General features: G+C 44.3%; 1 protein-coding gene across 2 annotated transcripts in view; it reads right to left on the bottom strand.

Annotated features, from left to right (window-relative positions):
• HTT (huntingtin) overlaps positions 1-18027 on the bottom strand; it is a 1924961-nt gene that overhangs the window by 486570 nt on the left and 1420364 nt on the right. For both annotated transcript variants that reach the window (XM_078678546.1, XM_078678545.1), the window contains one exon: positions 8917-9062. In XM_078678546.1, coding sequence (XP_078534672.1) covers positions 8917-9062 — 146 coding nt within the window. The remainder of the gene's footprint in view (positions 1-8916; positions 9063-18027) is intronic.

The raw sequence follows: 18027 nt of genomic DNA on the forward strand, positions 1-18027 counted from the left end.
TATTAAAGACTTTTATCTGCTTTATGCTTCTGGGAGGGATGAATGTGCACATTGCAGATTAGAAATGTATCTTTATAAAATTTGCTTGGTGTTTTTGATTCTTGCGACACAGAGTTTGACACATTGAACCCATGTTTGGCCTAAATCAATCAGTTATTGTTGCCACCGTAGGTGGGATGCGGTGAATATTGATAGTCCGCCAGAGGCTCTGCCCGATTTTTTGTTTTTTATTGCTTGTTGATGGTACTCTTTAACGCCTGTAATTGGCATTGGAGACATGGCCCAGGTTTCCTATAGTAATAGAATGTCGAAGTATTGAAAGAAGGTGATGAAGTCGGTCTCCCCTTCCTTACTACTGAGGCTGTTAACGTTCCAAGAGCAAAGTTTTAAAAATGACTCTTTCTTGGAGTCACGTGTAGGCATAATCATGCATCTCTTGTGGTGTGCCGCATCCCACACTGAAGGTAGAGAGACTTGTCATGTGACTGGGGGCTTCTGGAACTGCGAAGTGGAAAATACATAGATCTGGGAGGCTGTCTTGGGCGTGTTCTGTGGGGCCTATGGTTCCTCTAAGTAGCCCACTAGCAACAATGATGTTATTTTGCGGTGATTTTGGTTTTTGGCAAAGGGGGCCTAGGTACCGCTCTGGCTCCAAAGAACAAAAAAACTTCTTTCTGTCTCTTCCCAGCCAGTGCTATGCTGCATTTGAATGGTCTTTACAATTATCTCTCCCTCTCAGTTGTATCGGTGAGCCTTTGTGATCTGTGTTGCCTTTATTCCCTCCCTTGACATTTTTACTTGTGAGATTGAGCCTGTCTACAGCACAGGCAAAATTATTAGCTAATGAAATATTACTAATTTGTGTTTGTGTGCTCCGTGTGCACAGAGCATCTGGAATTTGGAGATTTTGTAGCTATGGCATAATTGACTTGTCCATGCCTCTTAGAGTGCTGGTAGGCCTTGCACACAGGTATATGTGGCAGGTCGACTCTTCACTTTTATATGCACCAAAACACAGAGGCTGCAGTGGCAATGTCCTTGTGTTTGGTGAGGGGTCTATTAGAGTGGCATAATACATGATGCAGCCCTTAGAGACCCTCTCTGGTCACAATGCCCTTGATAGCACTCGTACCTTTTACCAGGGACTTAGATATAGGTCAGAGGTGTGCCAATTGTGGGAACAAAGATACAGTTTAGGGAAAGAACCCAGGAATGGGACCCTAGTTAGCACGAACCCAGCGCACATTCAGTCAAAGTTGCATCAGAGTAAGGCAAAAAAGTGGGGGCGTGGGTACTGCAACAGAAAAAAACACTTTCCTACAATAGGGTGCTCAAAATGTCTCCCAGTAAGTGTCTCTCTACGGGGGCTGAATCGGGTATGTTCTCCTAATCTATGGCCTCGGTGTGTAGAGCGTGTCTAAGTTGTGTGTATTTATAGAATTGTGTATTCCAGGGCACTTATCCTTCTTGAAGTGACTTGAAAGACCTACGTGCTCCAGCTTCTACTACATTCTTGATTCAGGAGATGCCTATCAGATCCCAGGGGGCAAATTCCTGTAACCTGGATACCTCTCTCAACATGACTTCCACCCATAGTGGTATTTCCATAGTGATCCTGCCCTTTGATAGGTCTTTGCCCAGTTCCAAGCGGTCAAGACTGTTTGTGCGGGGAATTACAATGTTCGATCGACTTTTCAAGTCATAAAGTGTTGCCAGGTAGGTTCAACCATATTGCATCTGTCCAGCCTGGCCACTGGGTCCTTTCATGGGTGGTGTAGCCATTCATATATAGTCAAAAGTTCTGAAGCCCAATAAATGCCCGTGGGAAGGCTATCTTCCATTGTAGACTGATCTATAGAGAGCTTATAGGGCTATTCGTGGTGCAACCTCGTTTCACAGCAAAAAGCACTCCTCACTGTCAAGTCTGGTGAAAAAAGGTTTTTGGGATCAGAAAGGAATTATTTTGCATTACATAGTGGAATTCCGGCAGTATTATCATTTTAAAAATGGCTGCTCTCCCGAAGAGCATCAGCGACGTCACTCTGCAAGCCCCTTAATGAGCGTGCCAGGTTCTTGTCCTGAAATTGTTCCGGGTACGTTGGGACAAATATGCCCAGGTATTTTAAACTGTCTGTGGCCACCATACAAGAAGCTGGGACATCCACCCCCTGTTCCCAGTTACCAAGCCTGTAGAGCACCGACATGCTCCAATTCACTCTATAACCTGAGTAGTCTTCAAAGTCCTCAAAGATCGTCAAGAGAGGGCTCAACATTGCCCCACGGTCTGTTGCATAAAGAAGGACATCATCAGCATAGAGGGACATTGTATCTTTACCTCAGCTAATCCGTTCTTGCAACCTTGATCTCAGTGGAGTTGAGCTACTAGAGTCAGGACACCCGCGGGTAATCTTGCGCTCTATAAATATAATTAACATAACATAACATAACCTCATCCTGCCAGTACACCACTACCATCGAGCTCCCTTTCCACCTTGACCCAGCAGGCCAGTGGTTCTATTCACAAAACAATGTCTCAGGTGTCATCCCGTTGACCTGGTTAGAAGCCGTGGACTTCGTGTATAGGAGTGCCACCCACTCACAGAATAGAAATTCGCAACCTAAGCATCTCCAAACCATGACAAGGTAGGGCCAATGCATCGAGTCAAATGCTTTCCCAGCATTGGTAGACACCACAGCGAAGGGGGCCTCATGTCTTTCACTGCTTCAAACCAATTGTGGAGGCACCTACGTCTCGGTTGGGTAAACCTGTGGGGAATAACCCAGTCTGATTATAGTGAATTAGCAAAGATATCACTTTGTTGAGTCAGTGAGCCAGCATAACAGCCAATAATATGGTCTCAATATTTAAAAGCGAGATTGGACAGTATGACTCACACTCGGCTCTTGGTTAACCCTCTTTATAAACAACTGTGTTGGAGCATACCACAGCAAACTGCCCCTGAATATTGGTGTCTTCAAACATCCAAAGCAGGTGTTGCAAGTCTCTTGAATAACTTCACTAGGAGCATGTAGGATCCCGGGATCGTCCTGCTTTGCATAGACACCAAAACAACTGTCAGATCCTCAATCTGTAGATTTTTTTCAAGCATCTCATACTCATCTCCACTCAAGATTGTCCAAGTACTCCGCCCAGATGGTTTTCAGTCTTCAAAGACCATGTGCCTCCTGCTGTGCGGTCCCCTTCTGCTTCAGGGTTAGGACTCGTTGTTCGTGGGCCAAACATTTTTTGACCTGTGCCCATTTTTTACGCGCGATCAGGGTTTGCAGTATGTCTTGTGCAGGACTGCCTCTTAGAGCCTTCTCACACTACTGTAGGGAAATCAGCCAAGTCCCTATTCTCCCCAAAGTACAATGTCATGTCAACCCAAAGTTGTTTCATCATCTCTGTGTCCTGGAGCTCCCAGCCATTATGTCTCCATTGTCTGCTTCCGGCCGCCTAGGATCAACTACAGCGATCAGCAGTGGTGAGTGATCAGTAATACCATGCGTTAAATATATTGCCTCCCAAACCGCCAGAGTCTCAACCACAAGTGAGAACAAGTAATCTATTTTGAAGTAGGCTCGGTTGAGTGTCAGTCACCAGAGGTCCATCAGCATCCAGCACTGTGGCATCCAGCACCGACCACCACAGTCCTAGAACTGTCCATGCCATGTCCATGGTGTCACTGAAGTCAGTGATATCGGGGCTATTTTGTTCACTGTAGCTTTCTGTAGGCGAGGGCACACACATTAACAAGAGTGTAGCCATGTGACAATTGAGTACCGTGCAGAATTGTGCCACTTCGGTTGAGCCCCTCCCAAGTGATCTTAAAAAGGGAGGGGGGTGTCTTTTTGACCAGTATCACCACCAGGATGAATCCTGCATGTCCAAGGGACTTGCACTGGCCCTAGAAATCTGCACTCCGTACCCATCAGTTGTGTCTCTTGCAGAAAGATAATATCCGGGGCAATTTGCGTGATGTACTCCCACTCCCAGCTTTAATTTTTCCTCCATGCCATTCACGTTCCACTAAAATATCTTTATATAGATTGGTTTAAAAATAAAAAAGTGAAAGAAATTTTTTTTTCAAAATACCGGAGGAAAAGCAAGCACATCTTAGGGAATTCCACAACTAGAAATTGAATTAAATATTTTCAGTATTTATAGATGGCATACCTTTCGCTCGGGAAACTCTGAACAGAATTTAATAAGAAGAAAGAAGTGTAATAAATTGAAGGAAAATGCCATTTGGTCGCCTACAGTAGCTCATAGAGCAGATTCAATCATTACATCCATCACATTTTTATATACTTTAGTGTGTCACCCCAAATGGGACGGGTATGCCCAGAGGTTAGTCCAATGCCATTCAGGCTAGACTATTCCCATTGGAGGAGGGTCAAGATCAATTTGCATATGGCTGGGTACAAACTGAGGTGGCATAGTGTGCAAAATATTGATGGACTGGGATGCAGACCGAGTAATTACCTGTAGCTGAGATTAATTCAGCCATTCCATCCATCAAGATTTTATATACTTTAGTGCGGCGAGGTGGGCAGCAGATCAGGGAGCCCCTGATGATGATGAGTGGACTGAGGTTAAAATGCCACCTAGGCTGTTTGTCATATCTAATGGATTTTGCCTCATTCAATTCAAATACCTTCATAAGTTCCTCTACTCTCCATCTCTACTCTGGCATATGGGATGTGCCATCATTCCGTACTGCCTTTGATACTAATCATCGCTGCGCTCTTTCTATCACATTATCTGGGAATGCCCACTTAGCCAAAGTGATTGGCACATCAACAACAGGGACCTTGGTAGTGTGGAGGGCAGACGCTTAGAGCTGGATCCCAAAATGATCCTTCTGGGCAACATGGATAATCTAGGGGAACCTAGATTCCCCTTGGAACCCAAATGGCTTATCGGTTACTTATTAGCAAAGAGAGATATAGCATGCCATTGGCAAGTCGCCCGGGGCCCCCTCCATCACTGAATTGTGTAGTGGAATGAATTACAGCGCAAAACCCGAGGAACTGGTGAATAAAGCTTGTGGAGTACCCACAAAATATGTTCAGATATGGAACTTTTGGACTAAGGCCAATACAGCTCTGGGATAAGCCTGGAATAATGGTGTGTACTACTCCTTATGTGCGGCATAATTGTGTCAGTAGTTTTATAATGTCAATTGTAATGATACATGGGGATGGATCTCACGGACTTACGGCACATGTTCATGTAATGTTTACTCTTATGCAATAAAATCAATAAAAAGAGTTCTATAAAAAAAAAGGCGGCAAATGATAGGAACAATAAAGCTTCTAAGATCAATAAAGGATTTTGGTATGATAAACCTTACTTTAACAGATATCTAAACTGTTCTTGATCAAATTCTTCCTACTGCAAGAGTAGCAATCAATTCTTCTTAATCAATCCTTCTTAGTGTAAGAGTAACAATCAAGTGATATAAGGTGGTTCTTTTTAGGAACATACCAACCAAAAAATGGTTCAAATAGTTCTTCCCATCAAGGAGTACCCACTGCCATATGGAGAATTGTTTAGGATAAATGTGGACCTTAGATCATGAAAAGGATGTCCTATATCCTTCTATGCATGAGGGTAAAGACGAAAAAGGGGAAGGAAAGGAACAACCTAAGAAATAGCACTCAATCTTGGTCAGTCCCTACTATATTTAAAAAACAGCACACAGTCTGTATGCCCCCCTGGGTGCAAGGGAAGGTTGAAATTATACACCTTACGGCAACTTAAGATGTTTACCATTAGCCAGTAAAAATATCACTTCCCATACATAGGCATGGTGGGAAGCAACAGCTGTACTGGCAAATAGCCAAAAGAGAAGTGATATATGCACTGGCAACCTTAACTAGATGCAAATTGTATAATTTCAACTTCTCTTCATATCCAGGGCCACATTGGCTATGTACCCTTCGTGAATAAACCATGACTACTGGACAAATTGGTTCGAAGCCATTTAGTCTCAAGCAGTATAAAAGTACAGTTTTTAAAAGTGGCTTTTCTACTAAACCACTGACGATAAATACCTGTTTTTCAACGCCAAGGTTTACAGTGACAAATAGAATTTTATAACTGTTCACCGTGGGGATAAACATTTCCTGACTGTTCAGCATTTCACACTTTTATATATTAAGCACCCAGCCCCATGGGCTTCCAATACACTCTCAGTGATTACTTCTTTAATTAATTAAAGTTTTCCTTTTCCCAAAAGTATTTCAAGTCAAAAATTACCTGAACAATCTGCGTGCACTGCTGAGTGTATATAACGTGATATATTGACGTCATCCAAATAATAATAATTAAACTCTTACGCAATATTATTCCCGGAACAAAATGTATTATTTGAGTGTTTATGTTTACATGATATACATCGATTTCAAAAGAATCATACTAACGTTTGTAACATCAATTTTTGGATAAAAATGACATACCAATTTTGCATAGTCAATTATTTATGATTCTTCTTTATCAGCGGTTTCCACATTTATGTTTACATTGCCCTTGCCATATGAGATGTCAATATATCACATGTTATATACGCGCAGCAGTGCACGCAGGTTGTTTAGGTAATTTTTTACTTGAAAAATTCTTTGTGGCTATATTGTAGGGAGACAGGTAGTTCCCTATCCTTGCGTAGCAGGCATTCATTAAATGAAGCACAAGAAAAGGGTGGTAAAGTAGAAGAATATGGGGTGCGCCTCCTATATTATTTTTTAATACACTTTTCCTTGCCATGTGTCACTGTAGTGGTTTTCAAACTGTAGCCTAGCCAGAGCACCATGATGCTCTTTGGAGCCATATACATTGGCCACAAAGGAGGGCTGGATAAAAACACACTGCACCCAAACACTTCTGCAGCAACTTACCATGGCCTTACTGGAAGTTAAAAAAAGTCAAATTGACCATCTCCCTGTACCCTGTGAACACAGAGATTATAATTGGGCCTAGTGCATGTTAAACAAACGCCAACATTCTCCAAGTACACTTTAATATTTCAACTCTTCTCCAAGCCATTGACTGTGTACAAAGTGCTGAGCTTACATCAATTCTTGTTTTTGACGTACATAAACACACTTTATACTTGTTCATACAGTGATGTAATTTATTATGCGATCTCATCTGTGATATCAACAATGATTTCATATGAGATACGAGTGATATTATCAATAATGTAATCTGTGATGTCATGTAAGGTCATGAGCAGTACACGGTGACACTACGAGTTAAGGCTTGTGTAACGTACTATAATTAGCAAACTCCGACTGTTTTTAGGTTTTGCTTTAACCGTAACTTCACCTGGGAGCAGAACACAACCCAGGCCAGCGGATCAGCTATGCATGACTGCTGGTCGTTCACAGTCGGCTCTGGGTAAAAGTCTGGCTTGCCTCCAGGATCAGTATCAGCCACAGTCCACCATTAGGCCAACTATGTACAGACTTCAGACATGCGTAGCAGGTGCAGGGTATGCGCTGGACACCTGGGCACCACTTTCTTTAGTCATACGCTGTACGCTACGAGCACTGGGCCAGGCTCTAGAGCACCCCTGTGACACTAAGCCGCTGTTACACAGCCGTTAGCCATGCACAGCAAGTCCTAGGCGCAGGTCCAACATTAGCTGCCCTTACACCACTGAGCCTGCTGCAGACGGCTCTGCACCTAGCCCTCATTCCAGCGAACCAGCTGTGCTTGGCCCAGGGCGGCTCTAAGGGACATATGGGCTCTGGGCCTGTAGGCTCTAGGTGGAGAGAGTCGATTGGTGAATCTGTGCATCATTCTGCAGACCAGAAGCATATAAAGTCCAGTTCTGGAATTTAAAATTTCACGCAGATCTATCATACCTAATCAAATCTTTTTTTTACACTACCTCAAACTTTGTCACCCTTGACAGGGCTGCAATAATCTAGAGATTCCAGGATTGTTTAACACATTAATAGATTGGCATGTTTTATGCAGACTCTTCAAATAGCACCATAGTTATGAGCTTATGTAAAGGTTTTTCGCCCCCCTTTTAACTTTGCCCCACCTCGACAGACCTACATGAAACTTGGTATACCGAGAGTAGGTTAAACATGCTAAATGTCTGTTACACATACTAAATGAGATACTAAAAATGCAAAATGTAAAGAAATCAAAACAATGCCTTTTTCACAGAAACTGCAACTGAAACACAAATCGTTTGTATTCAAAATAGTGGCCAAATTTGGCAAACGCAAAAAGTTTAGTTTCGCAAAACAGAATCATATTTTCTAAACCTCTGGGGGTCTTCCCTCTCTTCCTCTGTGCTTTATTATTGTACAACATGTTTACCCATATGCTTACAATTTTTTTTTACGGGCTAGCCAACCTCATGAGTTTTGCTAATCTCAAGAATTCTAGGTGGCGGCAAGAACACAAGCTTGTAATCAATCAACCGCATCTCTCTAAACATTCAAATTGGGTTGATGGAACTTGCGAGTTTCAAGCTGACAAAGAAAACCAACAACATATACAAAACAATTAACCATTTGAAGCCTACCGTACATCTTTAGATGCAATTTTGTTTAGAACCACTAAATGGATTTACACCAAACCGCAAAAACATGCTTTCTGAGTAATATTCTACTTTCTTTTATCATGTTTAACATAATTTGGTTCATTGTTTTTGCTGTGGCCCCTATTGGAGTTAATTGGTAAACACATTTTGTCATCCTTGGATCCCCTAAAGGCTTCTGCATTAAATCTAACATGCCGACACTTAACTGGATGAACCAAAAGTGTGCCAAATATTAACCTGATTTGCCAAATGGAATCAAAGCTATTAACATGCCACAGAATGTGTTTTTTTCATTATAAAGTGGATCTGAATCACAACTACACAGCAAAGAAGCAGTCATCCACCTTACCTCTAGTGACAAAACCACAAACTTCAGAATCACTGAATCTTGACCAGTTTTTATTTGGAAAGAGGCTGGCAGCTTGGAGAGGGACAGCAAATACTTGGTGAGCGCTCTCGAGAGTGTTATCAACGTCTGATGGAACACTGGATCATCTAAAACATATTAACAAACAAATAATTTCACATAGGGTAGCAAGGAATAGATGCATTTATAGAGAAATGTAAATGGAGAAATTAAACATGTACAACATTATTAAAAAATATACAAAGCTGGGAATCAAAGCATAGATGCCTGCACAAGTTCAAAAAAATCCCTTATCAGTTATTAGAAAAGCACAGAGGTGCTGACACGGGCTGGAAGCACAATTCCCTATACCTCCTAAATTCAGAAGCTGATTCAAAGAACCTAGCATTCCTCAAATATACATGAACATGTTAGCCCACACACTCAATATACAAATGTCACAAAATATACAATCAGTGATGCAGAAATTTTTTGAAGGCGAGTCGATGTTGAATTTCAGTTCATTCTTTATTTTTCATTCTGAATTTGCGATCGGACGCACTTCGCCTAGGACACTAGCTGGACCGGGACAACTCTATCCGGGACATTGTGCTGATCATAATAAGAAAAATTACCTGCTAAAACTATATGGAAACTAACTATAAAGGAAGCGCATTAAATCTGAAAAATCTTCCGTCCTGACCCAATGAGGAATTACCTATTAGAATACGTGTATTATACTTTGCGAGCCCTGAAGAAGTCCCTGGATGGGACGAAACGCGTTGGCGGTTTCAAAAGTTTTTTAAAGAATGAAAAATAAAGAATGAACTGAAATTCAACATCGACTCGCCTTCAAAAAATTTCTGCATCACTGATTGTATATTTTGTGACATTTGTATATTGAGTGTGCTGGGCTAACATGTTCACAACATTATTAAAAGAATTAATTTCCTTAAATCTTTTTTATTTAAAGGCTTACCCTTTATTTATTTGAAAAGTTTGATAAAGCGAGAACATGACACAACACCTTTACTGGTATAAGAGCACTGTACAAAGTGGCAAAAGCAAAAATAAAACAACACCATGGAACCATTGAGGTAGTTAAATAACCACACGGTCAAACAAAGGGTGAAACAATCGAGCTCAAGGGGCAGGGGAGCCTTTCATTAGACTTAACCTGAATTAGAAATCTGAGATGGTTTGTAAGAGGATCTATTTGTAAAACAATACACAATTGCCATATGAGTTTAAAGTTTATCCACAAATATGCTTTAGCACAACTGAGTAAGGCATGATGTTGACTTACATGTAGACATCCTCCTGGGTACTTAAGCATCAAGATCAGGCTTTCTCCTGTGCTTTACATTAAACAGATCACTGCTGAGCTGTTAATGGTGTGGCCTCCTACGGCTGTTCACAGAAGAGTGCCAATCGTGGTGCATTGAATGAAATAAACCAGTTAAAGTCAGAAGAGGGGTACGTTGTGCCGTGATATGTAAGAGGTCCACGCAGTCGGAGCTCGAAAGATGTGTCACATCAGCTTTTGATCCAATAGAGCTAAAAGTACACTGTGCACTTTATGTCCAAATTACAGAGAGCCAATTCAACCGTGGAGGCATAGAGACAATGAAGGATGGTCAGGAGTATCATTTTTCTATTCAGTTAGACTGTCAAACAAGTTCGGAACGCAAGAGAAGTGACTCCTGAGAACCAACCAGTCCTTCGGAAATATCATGAATGGCTTTCAGGCACAAAGTACCTGAAGAACAAGTAACTTACCTTTGCTAACGGTCCTTCTGGTGCATATTTATTTATTTATTTATATCATTTGTAGAGCGCATGAATCACCCCAAATGGGGTATCTCCGCGCTGAGGACATATAGAGGTAGGACATGCAGTACCCTATCTAACTGCAGATGCCTCACCTTAGAATGGCCCAGGCGCCACACTGGATTGGAGGCGTCAAACAGCAATGTTCCTGTGTTCAATGTGCTGACTCTGTTCTGGCCAGGAAGTGACTAACAAAGTCACATATAAGAGCAACCTCGGCACACTGATGTCAGTTTCTTGACTCTGCCTGCGCCTTTGGACGCAGATCCAAAAAATAATCAGAGATCCCAGCTTGTAGATCTCTAGTTTGGGACCTTGTTAGATGGGAAAAGAGACTGTTCACAGAACGGGGAGGTGTGATGGTACTGAAGAATCTGAGGTTACAGAGTATTCACAAGAAAGAGAGTTACCAAAGGTAAGTAACTTGTTCTTCTGGTAGATATTTTAGCCCCAGAGTTCCCACTTTTAGAATAGATAGCAAAGCAGGGCTTCCGAAGGTGGAGGACCAGTTGAATAGGCGCAGACAAAGAAGTCCTGCATGCCTGAACTTGCAAAATGCCTTTTCTGCCAGACCTGGCCATCAATGGCAGTTGTGCTTTCTGAGGGTGTGCACTGAAGCCCCAGTTGCAGTCTGACAGAATTGTAGTACATAAGTATACAAAAAGTGGTGGCCGAATGCTGGAATTTATCTCAGCTACCGGTGAATATTCAGTGCCACATCCCAGTCTGTTGTTATTTTGCAAACCATGCCACTTCTGTTTGGACCAAGCCACTTAAAACTCAGTCTTGACCATATTCCAATGGAAACAGTTCCACCCAAACTGTCGAATGCATTACCAATTGAAAAGAAAATAGCTTTTTACTGACAGAGCCTAATATGAGAGAGGCCCAAAATATTTAAGAGAAAGAATCATTCTCTATCACCCTGCTAGACCTTTGAGATCTGTGAATCAACATCCGTTGCAAGTCCCTATGGTGGTATATGCCTGGACCGGAAAGCGTTTTACCACCTCCTTAGCTCTCAAGAGATGGAACAGACTCCTGTTGGCATGCCGTAAATTCCAGTCTGAAAAGATTTTTAAATCTTAGTTAAAAACATGGCTTTTCCGTTCCAACTCATTTCTTCTAGTGCCGGGACGCCCATCCAGAAGCCAAGGACTAAATAAATGTTTTCATTAATTCATTTAAGAGTAAATGAAGTTCGGTCGATGCCAGAACAGGCTGTAGCACCTCTGTGACAACATTCATTTTAACTCCAAAGGCACATCACATGCACAACGGTCAGTGACATATGTTTGTGACAGTCCCTACGAGGCTTAAACCCTGTGGTCTTGCACAATGGAAAATTTTGAGGGGAAAGAAATGATCTTCACAGGCAAAGGAAAAAGAAGGACCAGAGCTCTGGATCCATGTTGGAAGGCACGGAAAGAAAGGAACTAGCGTCAGCTCACAAGTGGATCCATTCTTCACTTCAAGATAGAAATGGAGTCAATACGTAGTTGCATGGCACCTCCTGGCTGGTGTGCAGGAGCACTGCTTTGAATCTTGCAAATCCAGTCCCGCTGTTTGAGATATTCACAAGGTGAGAAACCTGACGTTAGTAGGATCCATCGGAAGCATAACATCATTAAATAATAACATACACATAAATAATTATAATGCTAACAATACTATGTTGGCATTCACTTTATTGATATTGTTAATAGTAATGACATATGTAATCTCACCTGTAAGACCATATATAACTTTTGTAATGGTATTTGTTACATCAAGGGTGACATTATTAGCATTGCATTTGGTGTGGATGTTATAGTTTACATGAATGTTTTGCAAGTTATGCCTTGTGGATCTACTGTTAATGAACAAGTTACTTACCTTACGTAACACATTATCTGGTAAAGATAATATCTAGCTGCAGATTCCTTACCTTACCGGATCCAGTCTGACGCCTGGGATATTAAAAAGTAAGGAATCTGCGGCTAGATGTCTCTATCAGATTGTGGTTTTCCAGATTATTTTCCCAACCACAAATGTATATGTATGTATATATGTATATAATATTTTCACAATCGCTTCAGCAGAAAAAAATAAAAAGATAAGACACTCTAAAGTACAGGTACTACCATCACCTCATCTTCTGCCATCATTGCACTAAGCTTTAACTCTCAACACGCAAATGACATGTAATTTACAGAATCATTGTTTTGGTTACAGGTGGGTGAAAGGTGTATGATAGCATCACTAAGCTGTTCAAGTGACTCTGAAGAGAGCTGTTAAGGGTGACTGGGTGGGTGCATGGTGGTTGTTATATAGGCATATAACAAGTGCATCTGTGAGTGTAATGGTAGATTTGTGAGAGTACAATAGTGGTCGTCTACATGTCTGAAAGTAGTTGTGTTGGTGTATAATTGTGTGGCTTTATGCGGGGGCAGTGTCACTATTGTTATTATCAGATAATGCGTGAAGAAAAAGTTACTTGCCTTCGGTAGCGCCATATATTGTAGAGACTCTTTCTAGCTGCGGATTCTGTACCTTAGAATAATCCCGAAGCGTCAGACTGGATCCTGAACTTTTTGATGAGCAGGACCCCTGCTTGTAGGTAGGTGACATCTTTTGGCTCAGTGTGGCGTCATCGACATCATCCATGCCAGAAATGACTTGCGTGGTGCCTATGTAGGGGTCACCCCAGCGTGCTGACGTTTAGACTCACCACGCCAGTAGTGCTGAGCCAAGAAGAATACTCTCCACAAATGTGGAAAACTAGGGCCCTGAAATGGGCCCTAGGTCCTAGTGCTCCTCCCTCCCATCTACCCTTCTTATGGCGGCAGTTGCTCAGCAGTGAGAGCGACCCTTGACGCTGTTGTAGGTAGGTCGCTCCCCACGCCACGCAGCTCCACTAGACTGCGCCTGAGTTTGAGGCCCTCCTCCACCCGCAAGCTGCCACCTGCGCCTCATCCCTGGTGGCCAGTGGTAGGCCTGTAGGTTTGTTTCTGCCCGTGCTGTTGTTTTTGTGCCCTACTGTTTTAATTCTGTACTGTACTTTGTATTGGTCCTGATTGTGCCTGTTGCTTGCTGCCTTGTTTCTTGCCTTGTTGCCTTGCTGCTCCCCTGCCTTTGCCTGTGCTTGTTTACCCCCTTTGCTGGTTCCAGCCCCCCGCCGCTGCGTCCCCGCCCCCCACCCCCATTCTTCCGTTCCCCCCACCCAGCTGCTCCTCCCTCCCACCTCCCCTTCTTATGGCGTCCGCTGACTTAAGGCCTACGGCAAGAACATCGGTGCCTGTCCACGCCCAGCATCAGAACCCCTGGACCCCGAAGACACCACAACACCCGTCTGCACTACTGCGCCAGCACCCTCCACGCACTCAACCCCAGACGAGAACACACCTGCTACCGGGCCACCCCGAAGCGCACCCAAGCGCCCTTCACCTGCCGGTACTGCAGCTTCACCAGCATCCGACCCGCAAAACCACCAACTAACGAACCCAACTACCTCTGGTGCATCCTCCTCAACACTCGCTCCGCCCGCAAACACGCCGTCGAACTCTGGGACCTCCTTGACTCAACCGCCCCAGACATCGCCTTTCTGACGGAGACCTGGCTGAACCCCGCCTCCGCACCTGACATCGCCATAGCCATCCCTGCACTTCCAGATCCACACCGACCCCAACACCACCTTCAGAGGAACCCTCATCTAAAGACCCCCTGGACCCAGACCACAATTCAGCGACTCCATCGCCGACCTCATCAGCCGCCACGCCCTCGCCTCCACAAACTACATCCTCCTCGGGGACCTGAACTTCCACCTCGAGAACAACAACGACGTCAATTCCGCCACCCTGATCGACAACCTCGGACTCAGACAGCTTGTGACAAGACCAACCCACGCCGCCGGTCACACGCTTCACCCCATCTTCTCCGCAAGCCCCCACATCCCCTTCAACCACACCACCGAACCCCACTGGACTGAACACCGCTGCGTCCATTTCACATTCAAAAAGCCCACCACACACCACCGCACCCAACAGATGCCTCGTCGCTGCTGGGGCATAGTCAAGGAAGAGCAGCTAGCCACCACCCTCGCCCAGAGCCCACCAGCCCAACCCAACGAACCCGACACCGCCGCCCTCAACCTCCGACAGTGGATCAACGACTGCACCAACACTCTCGACCCGCTCAAGACACCCTCCAACAGCCACACCAGCAAGAAAGCCACCTGGTTCACTGATGACCTCCAGGCCTCCTACATGCCGGAAACTGGAGAAGAACTGGCTACGCGAACAATCACCAGACAACCACACGGCCCTCAAGAACGCCACCCGCAGACACCATCAACTCATCAGAACCGCCAAGAGGACCGCATTCAAGGACTGCCTGGATAACAAAGCACACAACAGCAAAGAGCCCTTTAGCATCGTGAAGGAACTCTCCAGCTCCAACACCAACGACATCCCCCCTTCGCAGGTCCTGTGCGACTCACTGGCCACCTTCTTCCACCGCAAGATCGCCGACATCCACGACAGCTTCAACGACTCGACTGCCCCGCCCACCACCGAGACCTCCACTCCTGCGACCACCAGCCGCCTGATCGCCTGGTCCAACGTCAACGACGATGACACCATCAAGATCATGAACTCCGTCCACTCCAGAGCCCTGTCTGACCCATGCCCACACTACATCTTCAACAAAGCCAGCACAATCATCGTCCCACATCTCCGGAAAGTTATCAACATCTCCTCCCAGCGCCTTGAGACACTCACGGGTATGTAGCGCGCTTAATAAATGTCCTGATTGATTGATTGATTGAACAGCCTTGTCCCTAGAATTCTGTTCACAGAATGGGGAGGGTTGGTGGGTCAGTAACGAATCTGCGACTAGAGAGAGTCACTACCAGGGAAGGCATTACAGAGACTGATTACTGGAGGTGGGTATGCGAAACAATTTCTAACTAAAAAGTTCTGCAGGATCGAATGGGCCCTGTGAACCTGACTGTCTGGGCAGTAGTGCTAGGTAAATATGTGCAAAGATGCCCATGTTGGTGCCTGGTAGATATCCAGAAAAAGAAACTCTACGTACTAATGCAATGGTTGCAGAGTTGGCTTTAGTGAAATGAGCACACAAACCCACAATGGGTTACTTTTTGGCAAATGTGTAGCTGATTTTGATATAGATTATGATCCATCGGTAAATGACCTGTTTTTGTACCGCCTACAGTTTCTGGGCTTCGACCTACCCACAAAGAAATGCTCATCCACCCACAACTCTGTTGAACGGTCAAGGTAGAATGACAATGCTCTTTTTGGGTCCAATCGGTAGAGTCACTCTTCTTTAGAGGAATGAGGGGAGCATAAAATGTAGGCGGGCTGGTCGACTGGCCTACATGAAAGGAAGTGACCACCTTTGATATGAAGGAAGCTCTATTGTGAAGGAACAACTTGTCTGGGAAGAGGTTGAGGTAAGGGTGTTTGGATGACAAGGCCTGGAGCTCACTGAGCCTTCGGGCAGATATTACTGCCACTAGAAAAGCCATCTTGAAAGTTAGAAGCCAGAGAGGACAGTTGTGGAGCGGCTCAAAAGGAGTCTACATCAGCAAGTTAGAACTAAATGTAGGTCCCAGTGAGGCATGATGAAGGGTGAAGGAGGGAACACATGTTGGAGACCTTTCAGAAACCTATGTGCAATAGGGGACTTGAAAAGAGATGACTGATCAGGCATCTGAGAAATGCATAGATAGAGCAAAGTTAGCTTTCCAAAATGTCAAAAGCAGAGCCCTGTTGGGCAAGCCAGAGATTAGACAGAAGGACTTGCGAAAGGGGGGCAGAAAAGACTCTAAGACCAGAACCCAGATCCAGGCGGCTCCTCCAAGGTTCTGCACCAGTCTGCACACGACACCCATGGCCCAAGTTTGCCCAAAACCAGGAGAAGGTCTCCCCAGCTATCCTGACCTGGGATCTGGTGATCCCTAACCTCCCTCAAGCTTCAAAGCGATGCCTGCAGCCTCAACCTGAAGGGTCCCGCGACTGTAGCCAGAGCTGAAAAGAAGATTCAACACCAAAAGACACCCCTGCACCCAACGCTCAACAGTATCCAGGCATCCCCCAAGAACCCAACTTACCTCTCCAGCTGGTGGTTGCGTTCAGGAAGCCTCCCTGAGAAAAACAGCAGCATCTTTTGCGAACCTGAGATATTCATTGGAATCCACAGGGTCACCGAAGCCTCCTGGACACTCTGCACCCGGCCACCCCTGTGCCGCTGGTGATGATGCTCCTTTGCTGATTGTTGGCCCCTGCAGTGCTGATCCTAACCCCAGGAGCTTTGCTCCCACACCAAGTGACTTGGTCATAAGCAGCCCCTGACTAAAGGCCCTCTTAGCCCCACTGGCTAACAATGAACCGCTGCAGTCTGCACCAGGCAACCCCAGTGCAGTTGGTGGTGCAATTTGAGCGCCTACCTGAACCTTGGATCGAACAACCAAAAACTATTTACTTACCCGCAAACAGATAACCTTATTTTCTCCATAGGAACCAATGTTATGCTGTTTTGTTCCTAAGAATGTGCTAAGTGTCGAGTTTACTTTTGTATGAAAGAAAAGCAACTATATTGCAAACCTGAAAAAGCCTTACTTATCTTGTATTTTAGGATCCATGGTGCGAAATGTAGGCATATCACCCCAAGTAGTCGATGTAATCTCAATCACAAAGTAACGCAAAAGTAATCAAAAGTAAATTCTGTGTAATTTAAACTGTTCTTAAAGCATATATTAACCTCTAAGGATTGTAAATCCATTCCCAATTGCATTACCTTGTAAAGTTTTACAATTGCTAGTACATTTGACCTATCTGTACCAAGTTCTGCTTGGTTCAAGAAATAAAACATAAGTATACTTTTTTTTATACCTACCCAATTGCTCTGGATTCTGTCTCGGAGTGTGTGTAATCAGTACTTGATTGAAGGAATACAATAAATGCTTAACGGACAAGTTACTTATTTTGGTAATGCCTTATCTGATAGAGACATGATCTAGCTGCAGATTCCTTACCTTTAAACTTCTGGATCCAGAAGATTTTTCGTAGCAGTACCCATGCGCCCGTGTAGGTGGCATCGGTCGACTCATCGTGATGTAGCCGCGTCGTGTTTGCTGTCGTGACATCCGGGTCGTCAATATAACCGCCACTCAGACGCGCTAACGTCAGTACTTTTTCGTGACTATCCACGCCAGAAGCGTGGAGCCATGAAGTGACTGACCATGGTGTGTTAAAAAAGAGCTATGGTTCTGAAGGGGTACAT

Source organism: Lissotriton helveticus, chromosome 2_2 (genome assembly GCF_964261635.1).
Source record: "Lissotriton helveticus chromosome 2_2, aLisHel1.1, whole genome shotgun sequence".
NCBI lineage: Eukaryota > Metazoa > Chordata > Amphibia > Caudata > Salamandridae > Lissotriton > Lissotriton helveticus.